Source organism: Diceros bicornis, chromosome 21 (assembly GCF_020826845.1).
Source record: "Diceros bicornis minor isolate mBicDic1 chromosome 21, mDicBic1.mat.cur, whole genome shotgun sequence".
Lineage (NCBI taxonomy): Eukaryota > Metazoa > Chordata > Mammalia > Perissodactyla > Rhinocerotidae > Diceros > Diceros bicornis.
In genome coordinates, this window is record NC_080760.1 from 10624808 (window position 1) to 10644952 (window position 20145).

Genomic DNA, 20145 nt, shown 5'->3' on the forward strand with positions numbered 1-20145 from the left:
TATTTACAGCTTGCTTCCTGCCCATGTGAGTTTGGAGGCCTAAACATTATTTTAAGCGATAAACAGTCAAAGGATTTTAAGTCTGAGATCAAGATTTATTTGGCAATACAGTCCCATCAAAAATTTAGTAGAACTGTGATCAATTTACATATAGTCAGTTTCATGTGCTAGTAATCATACCTAAAATTACTCCTTAGACATAGTTTACCAGCCTTGTTTATTTCTTTAAAACCCTGTGAAGATAAGAATTCTGTTTTGATCCATTACTGTATACCCAGAATCCAGCACCTAGTATTTACCTGTAGGAACACAAAGTAGGAACATTTGTTGAATATACAAAATGCCTAACAATACCTACAATGTAATTGACATTCAACGAACGGTAGCTATTCACATGAAGTGAGAAACTCATTGGAATAGGAGACAGTAAACCAGGGGCTTAATTGTTGCTCTGTCACTACATAGCTGAGTAATGTTTTGCAAGTTATTTTCCTCATTTTCCAAATCGTCCTTAACGTTGTTGTTGTTTTGCACTTTTATGATTCACCCCTCAATCCTTTTTTTTTTTTTTTTTGCATTTTTATGATTCACTCCCAACCCTTGATGAGGAAAGGACTAATTTTGAGATCAAAATACCATGAGAAGCCCATAGGCAGATCTTTAGTGGTGCTATAATGGTAGTAGGATTTGTTACAAGTTACAAGGAGCAGTTGGCATCCAACCCAGTGTGGTCCATTAAATGCAGGCTCCATTTAATGCTGTGAGATTTTGAGTGGGGCCTATTGTGTGTGGTTAATATGTTTGAGAACCCTGTGATGGTTCATGTGCCTTTGGAAATGCATCAGTGAACACATTTTTTGAAATGTGGTTGTTTGTAATGATATTCTCAATATGTCTAATATCACAAAACATCCAAGGAGAAGCGGGAGCTGTGTGCTGGACACAGTAGGACTTCTCTTTAGGATTTGGTGACTCTAGGTCAGTGATCCCAACACCGCTGCACATTAGAGGCACTTGGGAAGGTTTTTATAAATAAAGTGTCTGCACCCCACTCCCAAAGATTCTAATATAAATGCAATTTTAAAACCTCCCCTGTGATTCTAACAGAGAACCACTGCTTTTAAAAGGGAAACATGTCATCGTGAAGGACACTTTATCATCTGTTGCTAGAGGCAAGAAAAATATCCTGCCTATATTACAGCTTTTATACAATATTATTACTTAGACTAGCCTTAGCTTTCTTGGTGATATTTTTAGATGAGAATTGGTTGCTTTGTGAGGAGGGATGGGATGGGCAGTAGAGGGTTGGCGTAGGGAGGCTCCATGCCGGCCAGCACAGTAACACTCGTCCCTTCCTTGGCAGCACATCATGCTTGTGCAGCGTCAGATGTCTGTGGTAGAAGAGGACTTGGAGGAATTCCAGCTTGCTCTGAAACACTACGTGGAGAGTGCTTCCTCCCAAAGTGGGTGCTTGCGGTAAGTGCTGCTGTGCATGTGCTGCTGCTCATGCGCCCTAGATGAGGGTAGGTCTGGAAGATGCGTTTGAGAATCCACACATAAAGTTATGCTGGTCATTCCAGCCCTCTGGGAGATGCGTTTTTTCCAGTTTAACTGGATGTTTTGTCTTTACCCTTGGACTCCATGTGGATTTATCATTAGGGCGCCAAGGGAAATAAAATGGAGAGAACAATTTGAATGAGAAAAGGAGTTTCAAATGGACTGAAATTCTCCCTTTTGCATCCAGGCAGACCCACACTCTGATTTAAAATCACCTGTGGTAGATGAGGCCCAACTCCAGTGCATCTAGCTCTGATTGCTCCCTTGGCAGCAAGCCCTGTGGCCTAATAACCATTTCAGCCATTATGACATTGCACCATCTCTGACGTCTTCATTGCAGACCTTGGTCATTTAAAAAAAAAAAAAAAAGTTCTTTCCATGGCCACTCCAGCTCAGACTTCGTTATCTCTATTATACTAAAATATACTAACTATTCATCTTCAGTTTCTCCACTTTAAGTGGTTCAATAAATAGCTACTAGAATAATTTTCCAGAACAATTATCATAGAATTCCCTTGATCAGAAACCTGCAGTAACTTTGTAATGAGTGTCTTATCAAATGCTAGATGTTTATCCTGACCCTACGATTATCCTGCCAGCAGACCCAGGAATCCGTAGCGCTGCTGCCATTTGCCCCCGTCACTGAGCGCTGTGCCTCAGCAATGCGCAGCTGACGTTTGCCTTTCCAGCGTAAGCGGTGTCTTAGACCTGGCCACCTCCTTCCCAGAAATGTGTACCCAGCTGCAGGTCTCTGCCCGCCAGTGCTCTACCTCAAGTCCACAGCCCAGCCCGACTCACGTGCTTCTGGAAAACTGCCACAACCGAATCTACCCCTACCTTGGGAGCTTGTTTAAGCTGCATTTCATAATGCTCTTCAAATATTGCTTTGGGAAAGCTTTTTAGCATGCGTGTGTGTGTGCATGTGTGTATGCACACATAGAAACACATACTTCATGTCTCTGAGTGCTTTGGTGTTCCTCCCAGTAATTAGTTACATTTTATTCATATTTCAGCATAATACTTCCCCAGCTAAGAAGTCTGGCTCTGGAATTAAACGTGGGATTGTTGTATTAGATTTGTGGTTTGGGGAAAGACCCTTACTGGCTCTAAGCCTCAGTTTCCTCATCAAGAACCTCATGAAATGGTTGTGAGGATTAACTGAGGGCTCAGCACAGTGCCTCCCATCCACAGAGGCCCAGGAAGTGTGAGCTGGGGTCAGTGGTGCTTTTACTGTGGCTTCCTCGTTGTCTGGCTGGCTGACCTCCTCTCCAGAGTATAAGAGGACTTGCTGAGAGTCACTGATGTCAGACAGCTCGAGATCTTCCCAGGAGTGCCTTTCTAACAGGGACACAGGAAATGGAAATGCTGTGTTTCCTTTGTTGTTGTTCTTCTGCTTCACAACAGGCTCAGAAGGGCACAAATCAAAGTCCCATGTTAGTCCTTTTAATTCAGTGCCTTAAGAGAGATTTGCTGAAGTGAGAACATATGTAGTTTTAAAAAGTCTATTCATTTAAGAATAAAACTGAATATTTAGAAAACGCACAAAGAATCTATGTATGTCATCCACAGTGTAAAGTGCAGAAAGTGGAGCTCAGTAAACTTTTATTGAAGTATAATTGACATACAATATCCTATTAGTTTCAGGTGTACATCACAGCTATTCAATATTTATATACATTGCAAAATGATCACCACGATGAGTCTAGTTACCATCTGTCACCATACAAAGCTATAACAATATTATTGATTATATTCCCTATGCTATACATTACATCCCCATGACTTATTTATAACTGGGAGTTTGTGCCTCCTAAACCCCTTCACCTATCTTGCCCACCCCCCAGCCCTCCCCACTCTGGTAACTACCAGTTTGTTTCCTGTCTCTATGAGTCTGCTTCTGTTTTGTTCTGTTTGTTTTGTTTTTTAGATTACACATATGAGTGAAATCATATTCAGTAAACTCTTTTTTGATTAGTGATGATATAAAGAAGATAAAGTCTGGTTTGGTGTATCACAATCTCCAGGGATAGTTTAGATTTTTTACATTTATAAACATGGCACAAAGTTTGATTATCTTTAAGGTTCAAAAATATTGCTTTAATATATGTTGGGAAAATGACCTGAAGCTACTAGAACAGCCCAGGGTGAGGGAAACAGGCTGTGAGGATAAGAGAGTAAATACATTTGTGTTGCCTGCCACAATCTCTGTTCTGTCAATAACCAGGGGAAAAAATCGCTCCCTCAGCTCCAGCTGTGACGTAAAGGAAAGGAGAGTATTTTTCCTGTAAGATAAATTGAGACTCTCAGCTTCTCCTTTTCCTTGGCAAGACAGCTTTGTTTTTTAACGACTCTTCACTCATTTTTTTTTTTTTTGAGGAAGATTAGCTCTGAGCTAACATCTGTGCCCATCTTCCTCTATTTTGTATGTGGGATGCTGCTACAGCACGGCTTGATGAGCGGTGTGTAGGTCCACGCCCTGGATCTGAACCTGTGAACCCCGGGCCACTGAAGCGGAGTGTGCAAACTTAACCACTACACCACCGGGCTGACCCCTCTTCACTCACTTCTTATTGCTGATTTTTCAGCTGATTTCTTTCTTTTACTGGAATTATCAAAAAGTAGACTTTATCAGATGGAATGAGCATCAGAGAATCTCCACACACGGATGGAAAATATGTGGAATGCACGTTATGCCAGTGTGCCTGTCTAACTTCAGTTGTACCAGTTAATCAGATTCAGTTTTCTGTGTCAACTGATGAACGATCACGTCACCCATGCCATCGGTCATGCTCCACCGCACCGGCACGGCTGCCTAGTGCTGGGCTGATGAAATAAGGCTCTAGGAATCATCAGAGTTTTGCAGTTTCTTCTTCTCCCATCATGTTTGGCTCAGCCTCACCTGGGTTAGACAGGAAATGCTGCCATAAAATAAAGTAGAAATTAAGGATTTCCTAGATTAGGCATTTGCATCCATTTTCTTGTTTAATCTTGACTGCAATCATCTGAGGTGTATATTAATCCAGTTTAGGAGGAAAAGGCTCAGATGGGTTAAACAACTTGCTTAAGTTTATCTGACTCCAAAATCCATGTTTAATCTTTCTTGCCAAAATTTGGTCATCCTTGGAGTTTCCTAGACTTTTCTGTGGTTAACCAGGAGTAGAATGGACAAGATCCCTCCCGTTTCAATTACAAGGTCTTACTTTTTTAAATTCAGGCCACTGAATTAGAGAGGTCTTTGACTAGGTATTTGACTAGGAGACTCACAGGTTTGGGGGCTGACAGAGGCTTTGTCAGAGTAGTCAGTGAAAAACTCAAGCAGATCAACTCGGTGACCCATGTATAACACACACACTTGCACACATGCACATATGTGCACGCACACACACACTTGCATGCACACACACACTTGCACGCACACACATTGATGCTCTTTTTGCTATTTTGTAATTATGAAGGCTCATTAATCCCTGTGCTTGGTGTGGAGAGGTACCAACTGAATATATGTGATGTACACAGTGTGTTCTCCATGCTTAACACCAGAAATGATGAGAATAGTTTCTGCTTTGAATGATCTTACAATCCAGTTGGGAAAATAGGATACTCATTCGTGAGCAATTAACGCCATATTCATGGCCTAAAATTTCACAGCTGTTATGTAGAATAAAATGATTTCTGAAGTTACTCTCAGCTATGAAATTTTAGAAGTTGTATGTGTTCTAAACTCCATGCCATGGGCCTAGGCAGCACGAATGTGGCATTGTATTATAAACATCAACCCTGAGACTTTTACCATGGCCAAAGTAGAATCCTTAAGAACTAATGGTACCTGTGGCACAATGAGCCATGAATCATTTATCAGCATTTTTATATAGATGAAATAAATTAGTGAAATTAAATTATACAGATGAAATAAATTTCTCCTTGATGTGGAGAAATGCGGGGACTGTCCCTCCTGTTGTGCCTTTTCTCCAGTGGTCAGGCTCTGTGATAAGGTAAGGCATGCAGGGAAAAGAGGAAGCGAAGAGGAAGGAAGAGTTTTTTCCATGATGAGCCAGTTGCCTTAGGTAAGATCTTGAACCCCAACTGTTCTTGAGCCAACCCTTTTCCCGTAGAAGCCATTTCACTGACATTTTCCAATTGCTGGAACTATTCAAGGTCTCTGGGAGCTCAAGGCTGAAGCTCTTAGGACTGCATCCAGGGACAGCTTGACCAAAGAACTCTCGCTGCAGCCAGTGAGTGTTGTGTCACAGGAAGTATGAACACATCGAGGAGGAAGACTGAAGGCGTTTTAAGTCAGTGGAGTCACATAGCAACAGAGGTGTGCTGCGTGATTCTACGTTTGCCAATAATTGAAAGCTAATCATTCAAGCTCTAAGCCTTTTTAACAGAAATATTGCTGACAGAAACATTTTTAAAAATTACTTCATAATTAACTTTTCTTGCTGTCTCAGTGTCATCATTGCATATGTATCATTATCTGTATCGTACAGTCTCAAATAGCAATGTCCTTAAATGTCACTGCTATATATTGGTCCGTTTCACCCTTAACTAAAAGCATCCAGTCTGGTAGAACAATTCTGGTTAGCATTTTCACCCATGTCCCTTTGAGACAAAAATCTGCACTCTCTGCACTGGTCTCTCTCTCAGCTCTGTCATCAGGCTCTTCGCCAGATGGCCTACAGTCAGAAAGAAAAAGGGAGCTATACCAACAAGCCTTCCTCTCATGTCTGAGCCTAAGGATGCAAACGTTTCCCAGAAGCCCTTGCTTCCTGGCATACTTCCCTTGGCATCTCATTGGCCCAATTCAAGTCACATGGTTATTCCTGACTCCAGGGGAAGTTAGGAAACAAGTATCCAGCAGAAAGGAGTGAGGCTGTGATGACTGTCTCAGCCAGCACTGACTGGTACAGTGGATATACTGCAGACGAGTGACAGCAGGGCTCTGTTAGACAGGGGGAGTGACAGTCGGGGAGGCAACAGACAGTGTCTGCCACATGACCCCCAGAGTGACTGTGCAGGTAAAATGACTTCATCCCTGGGAAATGCGTAGATCAGGGCCTGGAACAGAACAACAGTTAGCAATCATCACCACTGTGATTAGTGCATATAAGAATATAATTATGATTATCAGCATCATTATTGGCTTGCTGCCTCTCATTGTTTTCATAGATATGTCTGTTTTTCCCTCAGTTTCTTTTCCCTCCTGTTCCTTTTACTTCTGTCATGCTTCTCAGCTTTGACACCATAAGGCTTAGCTTTCATCACTACTCACCCAGTGAAAATGCTACTGTCTTTTTAGCTGTTGAGCTAAACACACACACAATATGCGAAGTACTGGGCTAAGCATTCTTTGTGCAACCCCTTATTTAATCCTCATAGTACTACTGTCATCATTTTACAGATGAGGAAGTACTAGGCCCAAGGTGACAAAGCTAGTGAGTGGTGGATGAAGGTAAGCCTGTTAGGCTATACTTCAAACCACTATCTTATCACACTGTGATATCTTCTTCAATCCTTCAAAAACTTGAGAATTATGCTAAAATTTTGTGATTTTCTTTTAGTCTTATAGGTAGTCTAGAAAAAGGAAGGTTCAGGTAGCAGGATAAGTGGGTTTTTAATGTAATAAGTTGTACAAATGAATTAGTTTGTAGAAGGCAGTTCATGAAGAGCCTAAAATGCTAGCCTAAGTATTTTAAACTTTATCCTAAAAATAGTCATGGATTAAAATTTGTCCATTACATTATCAGGTTATGTTTGGAGATTACAGACCTTTTAAGACTATGATGGAAGCTATGTTTTCTCTTCCTAGAAAAAAATAGATACACACATTAATTTGCAGCTCATTTCTGGATTTCAAGGAAACCCGCCCCCCCCCGCCCCCCCCCAAGCCTATCCATGACCTCCTGGGATTAGAAAATCTCTGATTTCACTTTCTATTCAATTCCTTTGATTCTATTATAAACCTTTTCCCCACAATCTGAAATTAAGCTAACAATATTTGCTACATCATACCTTAATGAAGCAAGCTAGATAAACAACTCTATGAAAAACATTAAACTATTTACAGGCAAAGAGCTAAAGAAAAAAAGTATTAAAATTTCTGTGTGTAGTTACCACCACCTGCTGGTCACGCTTAGGTAAATCCTAAATCTACATTTGGCTTGACTATTATACTGGTATGTGTTCTTTATTCTCTAATAAATCAATATCTTTTTTGTTTTTCCAACCTCTTATTTTGATTTCTAATCTGAATATATTGTGAAACATTAGGCTGAACAAGCCAGACTTGTGGAATTAATTTTTTAAAGGCATCTTTATACTGGTCTCCCACTCTCCCTTAAGTTTATGAATCTGTCCCCTCCTCCTTTCTTTCTACCTTAATTTGGATCTTCATCGCTCACCTAAGTGATTTCACCACCTTTCTAGCTTTTCTTCCTGCTTTTTACTTTTCTCCATAGGATACCTCACACTGCCATCAGAAGGATCTTTTAAAACCATGACACTGTACCTGTTTTAATCCTTCAGTGGTTCTTCATTGCTCCTCACCGCTACAGGATTAAATCCAGCCTTCGCCTCAACTTGTCTTTTCAACCACCGCCCACCACCCCTCCAAAACATACTATATAGGCTTTAGCCATTCTCAGGCTAATCAAAGAGCCAGAAGAAACACATTTGTCTTCCCTAAATTGGAAAAGCAATTAAAAAAAAAACTACAATTCTGGCCAGAATGTGGACTCTCAAACTTGATCTGGACAGAAAGGTGAGAGGTGTGTGTGTGTCAAAGAGAAAGAAGGAAGCCCTTTGGGCAAACTAGCAGCCAGCTGTGTAGCAGCAGTGTGGTCCAGGTGGCTCAGCTGGCTTATAGCAGGACCCCAAACAAAAGCTGTAAATCCAGGGACAGGAGTAAAGGCCAAGAATTTGGCAAGAGCTCTAGAGGCTGACAGGATCAATCCAAAGAGCTACACTTGAGGGCAAGGGCAGTGGCAAACACACATTTTTCTGAACCAGGGCACAACGGATACTCAATCTTTTTGAACAAATAAATGAAATATTACAAAAATCATATTTGTCATGTCTATAATATACTGAGACAGTCTTCATGATGGCAAACCAGAAAACTAAAAAATTATGTCAAACAGAGATACTGAAGTAATCAATTCTTGACAAAACTTTCAATTTTCTTGTCTTCAATTTCCTGTAGCTAATTATGCCTTTTTTCTTCATTTCAGTATTTCTATACAGAAGCTTTCAAATGAATCTCGCTATATGATTTATGAGTTCTGGGAGAATAGTAGTGTGTGGAATAGGTAAGTTATGAGCAGGCCTTTTTTTTTTTTAATTGCCAGGGAGTAATATTACATGATGTAATTTTAGGGCTTGTAGGAAAAGCTCCATTCCCTTTACCTTACCTTAAAACCTGTCCCATTTGCTCATTTTCCTAAATTCCACACTTTTAGGAATTTATTTCATGGATTAGAAACCACTTTTCTCTTGAAGCACAAATACTTTTGGTGATGATCTCACTTTAAATATTACCATTTTACCGATGCTTCTGGTAAGAAGATTTAGATGTGGCTCATGAGTGTCTGAGGTGGGGGGACAAAGGACACAGACAACGAAGGATGAGAAAAAAATTTACTTCCTAATTTTTCATAAGCTCTGCAGTTATTACTTTATTTTACAATAAAACTATATATAATGGTTAAGATCAGCACAGCTTAACTTTTCTAAATGTAGACACTGCAAATAAAAGGGAAATTCAAGACACTGGGAAAAAAACAAGTTAACTTCTCTTGGTAATCATTCTACAATGTATATCAAATCATCACGTTGTACACTGAATATATATATTTGTCAATGTTCCTCGATAAAGTTAAAAAACAAATCAACTTCTTTGAAGTTAAAATAATAACAAATATATCATTAGAAAAACGTGATGAAGGAAATTTTTGCTATTCTGAGATTATATAAATAATTCTAGTTGGTTTTAAATGGCACAGAGACTATAGCTCTCCAGTGAGCCCATACTTAGGGTGTTAACTACAGTAATGGAAGTAACAGAATACTTGGAAATTTAGTTGATACGTACTTCACCTACAAATTTTATTTTTGTGGCTATTTTAAGGCACTTTGTGCTATAATGCATAACGACACCAATAGAATTTCAGGCACAGAAGGGAGCTTTAAAGGCAACTTTTTCAACTCTGTGCTTCCAGGCCTACGGTGTAAGATAGATGATTTTTATTTCTTTTTATTCTGTAGGGATGGAAATTCTATAGCCTCTCTTTTTAGCTATCCTATTTCTTAAACATACTGACAGCCAAGATATTCTCCTTTCTGTTTAAACTTCTTGCCACAATTAAAGCCTATCTCCTTTTGTTTTATCTTCTATAGAGAATTAATGTTCTCCTGTTTTTAAAAATATTCTTTTAAAAATTTATGATAATTGTTATATTCCTTGAGTTTTTTTTTTTTTTTAAGGGCTAAATAACCTTAAAAAGAAGTCTGTATTCAGGCACTTAATCCAAATCATCCAAAACCTTGCCATCTTGACTGAATTTGAACTCTGCTATACACTGCCTTAGGAAGATATGTAATAAAAATGCACAGCTTTAACCTATAATTATTTATACAGCCACCTTCAGACGAATTATAGCAAGACATTTCAAAGAAGTAACGTGGATTTCTTGGAAACTCCAGAACTCACATCCACTATGCTAGTTCCTGGTAACTATCTTGGGTTCATAATGCTTCTATGTGCTTTTGTATTGTCTTTCACTTTTTAAAAAATAGTTTGTACTTTCCCCTCACAATTTATCAATGGTGCTCTCTTTATTATTTCTTTATAGATCTTAAAATTTGAGAGTGGAGGGAAAAAGTAAGAGATCTATATATTCCATCGCCTTTAGTCCTTAGTTGAGCCTATTTGTATTCCTGGCTGTATTAAACCTAATATTAGTCATTTGCTGGTCACCTTTAAAATTTTAACACATTTGCAGTACAAGTCAAATCATGGTATTTCAAATTATTCAAATGCTTTACTACATTATAGTGTGTTGAATAAAATTTGAAATAAGTGACCCACAGACTAGACATTAGAATTATATTAGAAATAATTTACTATAATAGCTGCTAAAATATTATTTGTATTTTGGGGAAAGGAGAAAGGAAAGAAATTTGAAATGAAATTGTCTAAGAATTCTGGCCTAGCCAAAGCTCATTTAAGATAACTGAGAACCAAAATTTATTTGCTCATCTACCCATCCATTCAATTACAGATTAAACATATATTTACTGAGTTAACACGCAGTGCTAGGCACTGGGGTTACTGAGGTGCTTAGCCTGTTTACTAGCACTGATTGAGCTCCAATTTTGAACAAGCATTGTGTTGGGAGCTAGAAAAGGTACAAAGTAAAAATGCAATCCCTACCCATAAAATGCTTTCTGTCCAGTAGGAAAGACAGATGTTTGCAGGAAAAAACCAAGCTCAGGGCATAACATAGTAGTTATTCGAGTCATAATGTGCTATGTGGATTTAGAGAAGTGATTGCTTCTTTAACAGTTTTTAACGAGGAGATGATCCTTGAGCTGGACCTTAAAAGATGAGATTTGGACAATAAAGATGGAGAGGAAGGGTACTTCAGTAGAGGTAAACTGTAGACACAAACAAATGCAAGAAATGCTGAATGTGCTTGGCCAATTGGTGCAAAGGTATGACTAAAGCATAAGGCTTATATACGGTACATGTGGAGAGAGAGTAGGAAATGAGGTTGAAAATGCCATAATGAAGAGTTTGAACTTTCTTCTTACAGTGATACGGAGTCATTAAAGGTTTTTGAAAGGGATAGTGAATGCTCTAATCAGTAGTATCTATGTCAGGAGGGAGAAAGGTGGATGTCATAGAGAGGAGAGAGATTGGTCAGGCAGACCAATAATCTAGGCCAGGAAAAAGAAGCATCTGAACCAGGAGCTGCCCAGAGTTCCCTGCGGAAACAATTTTCAGGAGTTAACCACAGCAAGATGATGGCTGAAGCCTGGGATTGGTGAGCAAGTGTATAAGAAAGAACAAGATATCTAACAGAAGCCTGGGAAAATGCCTTTAGTTAGAAGGTGGGGAGAGAAAAGCCTCTTTGTTAAGGAGACTGAGGAGAAGCATAGGTCAGAGAATCATAGTAGTAGAGTGTCAAGGAAACCAAGAGGAATAAAATGCAAGGAACTGTGCTCTTCAGGGCCCTATGTAGTAGAGTGTGACTAAAGAGAATGGCACTGAAAATTGGATTTGACAAGAAGTCAGTGTCCAAGAGTACAGTTTAATAAAGTAGTAGGAATTTAAAAATTAGGGCAGATTTTGATTGACTGGGAAAAAATGGAAAGTGAAAAAGTAAATTCTGGAATTGAACGTAGGTGACTAGATGAGGGAGATCAGGTGTGACTGCTTCAAGTTGGCTGACTCACAGTCTCAGCCTGAGCTCTAGTTACATATTTACTCTAGATCTTAGGGACAGGTTTGTCTGGCTTAGAGATGGTAGACTTGTAGAATTTCTCTTGCTGTATATCTCAGATTTAATCCTCAAATAAGAAAGCCATGAATATGGTTGAAATTTCTCGTGATTCACAATTTGACTCATGCAGTTTAAACTAGGATGCACCGGGCCGGCCCCATGGCTTAGCAGTTAAGTGCGCGCGCTCCGCTGCTGGCGGCCCAGGTTCAGATCCCGGGCGTGTACCCACTCACTGCTTCTCCGGCCATGCTGAGGCCACGTCCCACATACAGCAAGACGTGCAGCTATGACATACAACTATCTACTGGGGCTTTGGGGGAAAAAATAAATAAATAAAATTATAAAAAAAATAAATAAACTAGGATGCACCATAGCTTCAGGAAAATTGCAGGTGAGTGTGGTAGCACAGGGTATTAAGGAACAGACTTCAATGACTGCCTTGAATTTACCCAAAAAAAGTTTTAGCTCAACTATTATACCAGACTTGAACAGTCTGTTATAAATGGGAAGAAAAGAACTAGAACATAAATAATTTCTGTAAATATGACTGCTGCAGCCTTTATGCATAGAATGCAGGAAAGCAAGATCCACATCTTATCTATCTTCACATCCCTTACAGTAATGCAGTGTTAGTACAGTGTTTGGCACAAGGAAACAAATATTTCCTAAATGAAGGAATAAATAAGGACTTTGACATCATCATAAATGCCATTGGTATTCAGTCATGACAACTTCCCAAGAAGTCCTGACACTTGTAATTTTCGTGTCTGCCATCATACCCATTTTCAACTCTGCTTTTCTTGAAACTACTGATTCAACAATGTAGAAGCAACAGAAGAAGCTTGTTCTTATTGGTGTTTTGAATTTTTCCAGGACAGAAAACACTTGAACAAGAATACAAGAAAGAGTACAGAAAGGGAGGCTAATGAGTTAGTAGGAAAAATTACCATAGCAAGAATAGGGTATTTATAGTAACTTGATTGATTTTTCTGGCCCAACTCCACTTCATCATCTTGGATTAACTTTCAGTGCCATTATTAGTGTCATTAGTACATGCATTATATTACTCTCTCAGAGCATTTTGTAATTTAGAAAGAAAAACTGAGTGAGTGTAAATAAAACTGCATCAATTCTTGTTCTCAGAGCTTGAATTCAATACAATTTAATGCCTTTTAACTGCTACCTTATTTTACATTAATTTTCATATCACATCTAATTTCAACAATAACTACCGGAATTTGATAGAAAAGAAAAGTTAGGCTTGATTTCTAACACAATTTTTTAAACCTGCCTCAAACAAGATTTTAACATCTATTGGGGCATCCTACTCTATTTTAAAGTGAAAGTTTTGTTATTGCAACAGCATACACACCTCCTGGGACAAAAAGCTGAATTAGCTTATATATATTACTTACTGTTTTAATGGCCATATGACTTCTAATATTTTTAATAACTAGTTTTGTGCATTTTGTGTGTTATATGGTTATGAAGGCTAAAAATAGAAAGAAAAACATGTTAGCTGTACATATTTAGACCTAAAATAAAAATCTGAAAGAAAAAAGCTATTACATTTAGAAACAAGATGAATAGGTTTGTATTTCTAATTTAACTAACAAATTATGATTTCTAATAAGATTGCTTTTTTAAAGATTTCTAAGTAGTCTACCTAATACACATCTTAAGAAATAAAGCAACTAAACCAGACTGCATCCAGATAAGAAAATACAAACCAAAATATAGTCCTATGAACTCGCAAATATAAAAATCATTCAAATGAGGCATACTGGAATATGGCAGCTTAAGCCCATTAGCCATCATAAACCACCCAGACTAAAAGACTATGCGAATTCAGTCTGTGGAACAGAATATCCCTTGGCAGAGGGGAAAGGCCTGTGGTTATGGGAAAAGAAGATACATGAGAAAGGAAGATCCTATTGCTAGTTAGTGTATTATTTAAACAGCTTTGAAAACAAATTTTAATCCTTTCTATTTCTCTCTTTCTCACAGCATTCCACCAATCTTACTTCTTTGCCATAGGTTTGTCTTTGGGTTATTTATATTCACTAGGGAAAACCATTTCCAATTTTATAGTATAGATATACTAAAAAATATTTAAAACACATCCACTTGCTTATACCCAATCTTTCTGAAATCAGTATATAAAAGTATCTTTTATGTTATATTTCCAAACTAGTGCCAGTACAGGGTAGATTAAAACAACAACATGATTTTATTTTCAGGGCATTTATAATCTTATTGCCAAGACAAGGTCTATTCATACATAACAAAAAATTTTTAGTTAGCGTATGACCAAGTGCCAGAAGATATGGTACAAATAACTGCATAGGAAGTGTTCAATATTGGCTCAGTCAGGAAAAAGTGACTAGAAAGATAAGTAATTCTTCAGATTAAAGGTGGGGGAAATGCTCTCTTTAAGAACGATTTGCACCTTTAACTTAATTAGCCTGGCAGTTATTTTCATTATTTAAAAAATTGTTTCTCTCTTTTCAGCTTCATGGTGGATCCTGAACAACAACTAGATGTTCCTAGACATTTTCTTTAGGGTTCCAAGTGCAAAACAAGCGTTATCTAAAATGTGAATTAGAAAATTCTCCATAGTTATTCATCTACTCAATACTTTTAATATATTTACTCTAAGATGTGCACTCTTCTAATATGTCTTCTGTAACTTTACCTTTCAAGTGAATTTTAGCTCAATTTTCAAAGTTCACTATTATTCTCAATGTTTGCTGCTGTTTTGCTACATTGTAACCTAAAACCCTTTAGTCACAAAATCCTAGTATGTGAAAAAAGTATGCACATAAAGGAACAAAATTGTGAAAAAAAATTATGATAAAGAAAAATTTAAAGTGTCCTTTATAGGACAGCTTTTGTAGATGTGTCATAAACTATAAAGGTTAAATCAATGTTTTGTGATTTTTAAGTAACTGATTTTCTGTGAGAGTTTATTCTTCAATAATGCCTACTCCATTCCCAATTTGTGACCCTATGCCTATTCACTTCAGAAGTTAATACATGATCCCATATGACTGGTGTCCTTATATGCAGAAAGAGAAACAGCAGGGATACACGTACACAAAGAAAAAGCCACATGAGGACACAGTAAGAAGGTGGCCAAGAGCAAGTCAAGAAGAGAGGCCTCAGGAGAAACCAAGCCTGACAGCACCTTGACCTTGGACATCTAGTCTCTAGAACTACGAGAAAATAAATTTCTGTTAAGCTAAAAACAAAAGTTAATACATGAGCATAAAACAACCTTGGCTATAACCTATAGAATCTCTATCCATCTGTCAGGTTATAAACTAGTTTTTCACAGTGAACAATTCTGTGAACATACCATTTCGTGATGTAATGCCATTATATCATTAGTATCATAATTCCCTAAATGTAAGTGAAAAAAAAATCAAGAAGAGAGGAGAGTTTTACTTTGAGAAAATCTGGTTCAAATTTTATGGCATATGATCCAGAGAGTATGTGTGTGATCCAGAGGGCTACCTTTTCTTATGAAAAAGACACTTGCATTTAAATAACAATTTCAAAATACTTCGAAAACAAAATTTTAACCTAAGTGAACAAAGAATATATAACAAGCATAAAACTTTAGGGAAGTAATAAAATAGTAGGGAAGGTACTGAACAGAAGACACTTATTTTCCAGTTTCAACACTAGAATGACTACAACCCCAGTTTCACTAGAAGAACTAAGTACATTATATACTCTGGTGTACAAGCTCATAAATTAACTATTTTTAATAAAATCTATTCTGATTATAAACACTGTTAATGAAAATACAATGCATATACAAATTTGTTACCATATTATTCTCTAGTCCAAATTCCTTTGAAACCACAGGTCTTCCAGGAAAAATGTTTCCTGTTTCTTTTAGTGTTGGAAAACTCAGAAAAAAGGAAATGTTGAACTAAAATATTATTTTTTAAATATAAAATCTGACCTAAAATATTTTCTCACTTTTGTATAACCTCAAGCCCTATTCAATCTAAATAAAATTATTTTTTTCATAGCTTCTACTAGACATAGTAAATTTTGACATATAATATACACACACACACACACACACACACACACACACACACGGGTGTGTGTGTATGTCTCTGGTCATTTCTAAAGATGACAAACACTAAGAAGCAACACCTGGCTCAACTCTTTTAATTTGTATACAAAGCAAAGAAAAACATTAATGGAGATATACAATGATTATTCAAACAAGCTATGTACAAAGGCAAATAGATAATAAAAGTCTTTGTAGTCTCATTCTGATTATATACAGAAAGAAAGGATCAAAAGACTTTGAAACTTAGGGGATTTCTGACATACAAACTCTTCTTGAAAATGGTTACAAATAATTTCAAAAATACAAATTACAGCGAGTCAAAACATTGTTATGGCCGGTCCATTTCAAGTATCAGATTCAGAAAGTACATCAAGTCTTTTGCGTACTAGGCAGTTTCTAAAGTAGCAGGGTAGTATGACTTTAAAAGGGTTCTGCCCTCAGTAAAAGTGCTAAGTGGAAGGGTTCTTTAGATTCCCAATTGGAAAAGGTTCTATCATAGGTTTTTAACCAGAATCAAAAGACCTTGAGGATAGGCAAATAATAGAGCAAACCAATTTAATTATATGGCAATTCTGACTCCAGCTCTTTTTTTTAATTTTTTTTATTGAGATGACTCCAGATCTAAAATTATACATATATTTTTATGTATGTGTGTGAGAACGTGTGTATACTCACAAACATACAGTGGAATCTATAATGTAAAGGGAAAATAATACGGCAAAAAACAAATGAAAAAACTGGGCCCTAGATATAAATATTTCATTGTGAGGTAACCGATAAATTTACGGTTAATGAAGTTTTTTTTTCCCCTGTGGAACAAAGTAATGAAAATTAGGATACTAAAAGACCAAGCTGGGAAACCTACCATGGACTAAAGCCTGAATCTGGGTAATAAGCCCAAAGACCAGTAAGGAAAAAGGTGCTAGTTTTAGGAGTTCAGAATTCAGTTTAAAATAAACTTTCTGTCAAATGATGGCCTTGAATGCCTTGCCAGCAGACCCAGAGATCTGAGAGAATCTGAGAGAACAGAAGTACAGAGGATTTACACTTATCTTTTATATCAATTTTTTGACCCTTTGCAAGAAAAAAATTTTTTAACAGTAACATCCAGAGTAACAAAGTGAAGGAGATTTATTGTATAAAATTTCTAGGTGCTAAAAGTTTAAGCCCAAAAATTCTTCATCCATCCATGTTCTTGTTATAAGAAATTATAGAATTGAAACTTAATGCACCTCAATTATTTGCAAATGCCTAAATTTTTCCTCTTTTGGAAATAAAAATACTAGTTTTATTTTGCAGTTCAACTTCAACTGTTCATGTGGTCTGATTAGTGACACAAGTAGCAGCTATTTTTCACTTTCAGTTTCATTCACTACCATTGTTTCCAAATTGTCAATCTCTGCTAGTAATTATGAATCTTAGACAATGTTATTTAAAAATCTAGAGACCAACCATATATTTGAAAAGAAATGCCTATTAAAATATTCTCCCTCCTGTCATTGAGAACTAGGCATTGAACATCCTGAATTGTTCTAAGCCTCTGGAAAGACTGTAAATATCCTTTCAAAGGCTGGTATGAAATCAGTGGGAAACAGAACAAAAGCAACTTTAGAAGCAACAAAAAATTATGTACCATATATACATCGTAGCAAATAGTTTATATCTGAGAATCTTTACAGCTTACATTTCCGTTATTACAAGTGATGGAAAACAAAAAATTGCAAGTGGCATGCAAATTTTAAATACACAGTCTTCCCACTTCATTAGCCAAATTCTTACTTTGCAGTGTTACTTCCCAATTTATGCAGGAAACTGCCTGCAAAACAAACTGATTAGAAAAATTCTTTATAGTTTAAAACATCTCTAATTTTAGGAGAAACCAAATACTCAACCATCAAAATTAAAAATAAATTGAATTGTTACAGTTCGTTACAGTTACTGTTACTAGAGCCACTTGATTTGTAGGTGTCCGAAATATAAAACGAATAATTCTTTATCTTCAAATTCATCTGTTCTTAAAATGCTACTTAAAACTTTGGTTGTCTTCCTGTAATATAGAAAAAAGTTATCAATTAGATTGTATAAATAGTTTTTACTAATTAGTTTATCGAACTAAATATTGTGACCCTACTGTTTATAGATCTAAATGCATGTTACTATAGAAACTATTAAAGTAACTGAAATTTGTCAAATAAAAGTTTTTCCATGTTTAATAAACATATGTAATTCATTTTTAAATATATTAGATTGTATTCCAAACCTGTTCTGTTTTTGTGGTACCTAGTTTTTTTTAAATGTTAATGCATAAATCAAAAGTAAACTGAATTCTAGTTTATAAGGTTTGTTCAAAATAATGTGTATGTCAAACTTTTATTTACAAAATAAAATGGTATTAGAGATGGAAAGTCTGCAAATGAAAAAGTGACTATTTTATATAGAATTGAAGTTTAGATTTACTCTTACAGATCAAGGATCATATGCCCCTAAGGTCCCTGAACTAGTAGTGGGAAAATTCAAACATCAAGGACATTTTTCCTCATTAAATATTCCTGTGTGCAAGGTATTTTTAAAAAAAACTTTTAAATTTCTTTCATTTTAAAAAGAAGAATTGGCTGGAGGTCTGCAAGGTGCTGTTAGTGCCACTGACTCCTAGCAACCCTGTGTACAGCAAAGTGGGAACCCTGCCCGGTCTTTCTGCACCTTCCTGTCACCTTCTAGCACTTTATGAGACAATGCTCCGCTGCTGTTCATGGGGTTTTCATGGCCAATATTTTTCTGAAATGAGTGGCCAGGTCCTTCTTCCTAGCCTGTCTTAGTCTGGAAGCTCCACTGAAACCTGTGCACCGTGGATGACCCTGCTGGTATTTGAAATACTGGTAGCACAGCTTTCAGCGTCACAGCAACACGCAGCCACCACAGTATGACAACCAACAGACAGACAAGTGGTGTGGTTCCCTGATGGAAAAGGAACCCATGCCATGGTGGTAAAAGCACTGAATCTTAACCACTAGACCACCTGCGCTGGCTGGCTGCAAGGTAGGGAGTTTACACTGAGAAACATTGATATATAACTACGAAGAAAAAAAAAAAAAGGCTATGGATTCCAAAAGGTTAGAAATCTCAAAAATGAGAACACAGGTGGCAGGCTATAGCTCTCATTTGAGCCATTCTCAGCATACTTATATTCTGAACTCATCACAATAGAATTCTAGTTGCTTTTACCTGTATACAATAGTGTTTATGAAAACTCTAAATAAAAGAAAGTCAAATTCCAGTCAGAATGGAAGTCAAGACCCTAAAAGATGGAAATCGACATTTACTGAGTGCTCTATAAAGAGAGATAAGTACCATAATAAGCACTTTCATACATTATTTCATTTAATCCTAACATTGAAGATTATCATCCTTACTGGCAATGGCAAAACTGAGGCTCAAGAAGGTTAAGTGACTTGTCTAAGTTTGAATGGTATACCAGTACATAGAGTGGAGCTACAACTTGAAACCAAGCCTGATGCCAAAACTCATGTCCTTTCTAATCAATATCCTAAAAGATACATATATGTATTCATTTACTGTATTTATTTTGATGGAGTTTGATGAGGTGACACAGAAATATAAAGGTCTAAGAACAGCAAAGACAAGCTGAAGAAGAGTAAGTGGGATAACTAGTTTTACTGTAAAAAGACTAATTGAACAAAAGAGCCCATAAACAAACCACATATATACTGCCACAAAGGTGGCAGAGGACTATCCTTTCAATATATATTGCTAGGATGACTGGATATCCATGTAGAAAAAAATAAAACTTGACCCCTACCTCACATCATACAGTAAAATCAATTACAAGGGGATTATAAAACTTAATTGAAAAACAAAACAGAACTTTTAAAAGATAATATGGAATGCTCTTTCATGACTTTTCAATAGAAAAATATTTCTTAAATAAAATACAATATTCCATTCTATTTCTTGACCAGAGTGGTAAACTTACAG

General features: G+C 36.8%; 2 protein-coding genes across 2 annotated transcripts in view; one reads left to right on the top strand and one right to left on the bottom strand.

The window, feature by feature from the left end:
- The window catches only part of NECAB1 (N-terminal EF-hand calcium binding protein 1), a 166054-nt gene extending 149678 nt beyond the window's left edge, over positions 1 to 16376 (top strand). Inside the window, exons 10-13 of the mRNA XM_058564565.1 lie at positions 1364 to 1476; positions 8787 to 8864; positions 10193 to 10284; positions 14571 to 16376. Coding sequence (XP_058420548.1) covers positions 1364 to 1476; positions 8787 to 8864; positions 10193 to 10284; positions 14571 to 14599 — 312 coding nt within the window. The 3' untranslated portion in view covers positions 14600 to 16376. The remainder of the gene's footprint in view (positions 1 to 1363; positions 1477 to 8786; positions 8865 to 10192; positions 10285 to 14570) is intronic.
- C21H8orf88 (chromosome 21 C8orf88 homolog) overlaps positions 16238 to 20145 on the bottom strand; it is a 31548-nt gene continuing 27640 nt past the window's right edge. The window contains exon 6 of the mRNA XM_058564570.1: positions 16238 to 18199. Within this exon, the coding sequence (XP_058420553.1) occupies positions 18176 to 18199 (24 nt within the window). The 3' untranslated portion in view covers positions 16238 to 18175. The remainder of the gene's footprint in view (positions 18200 to 20145) is intronic.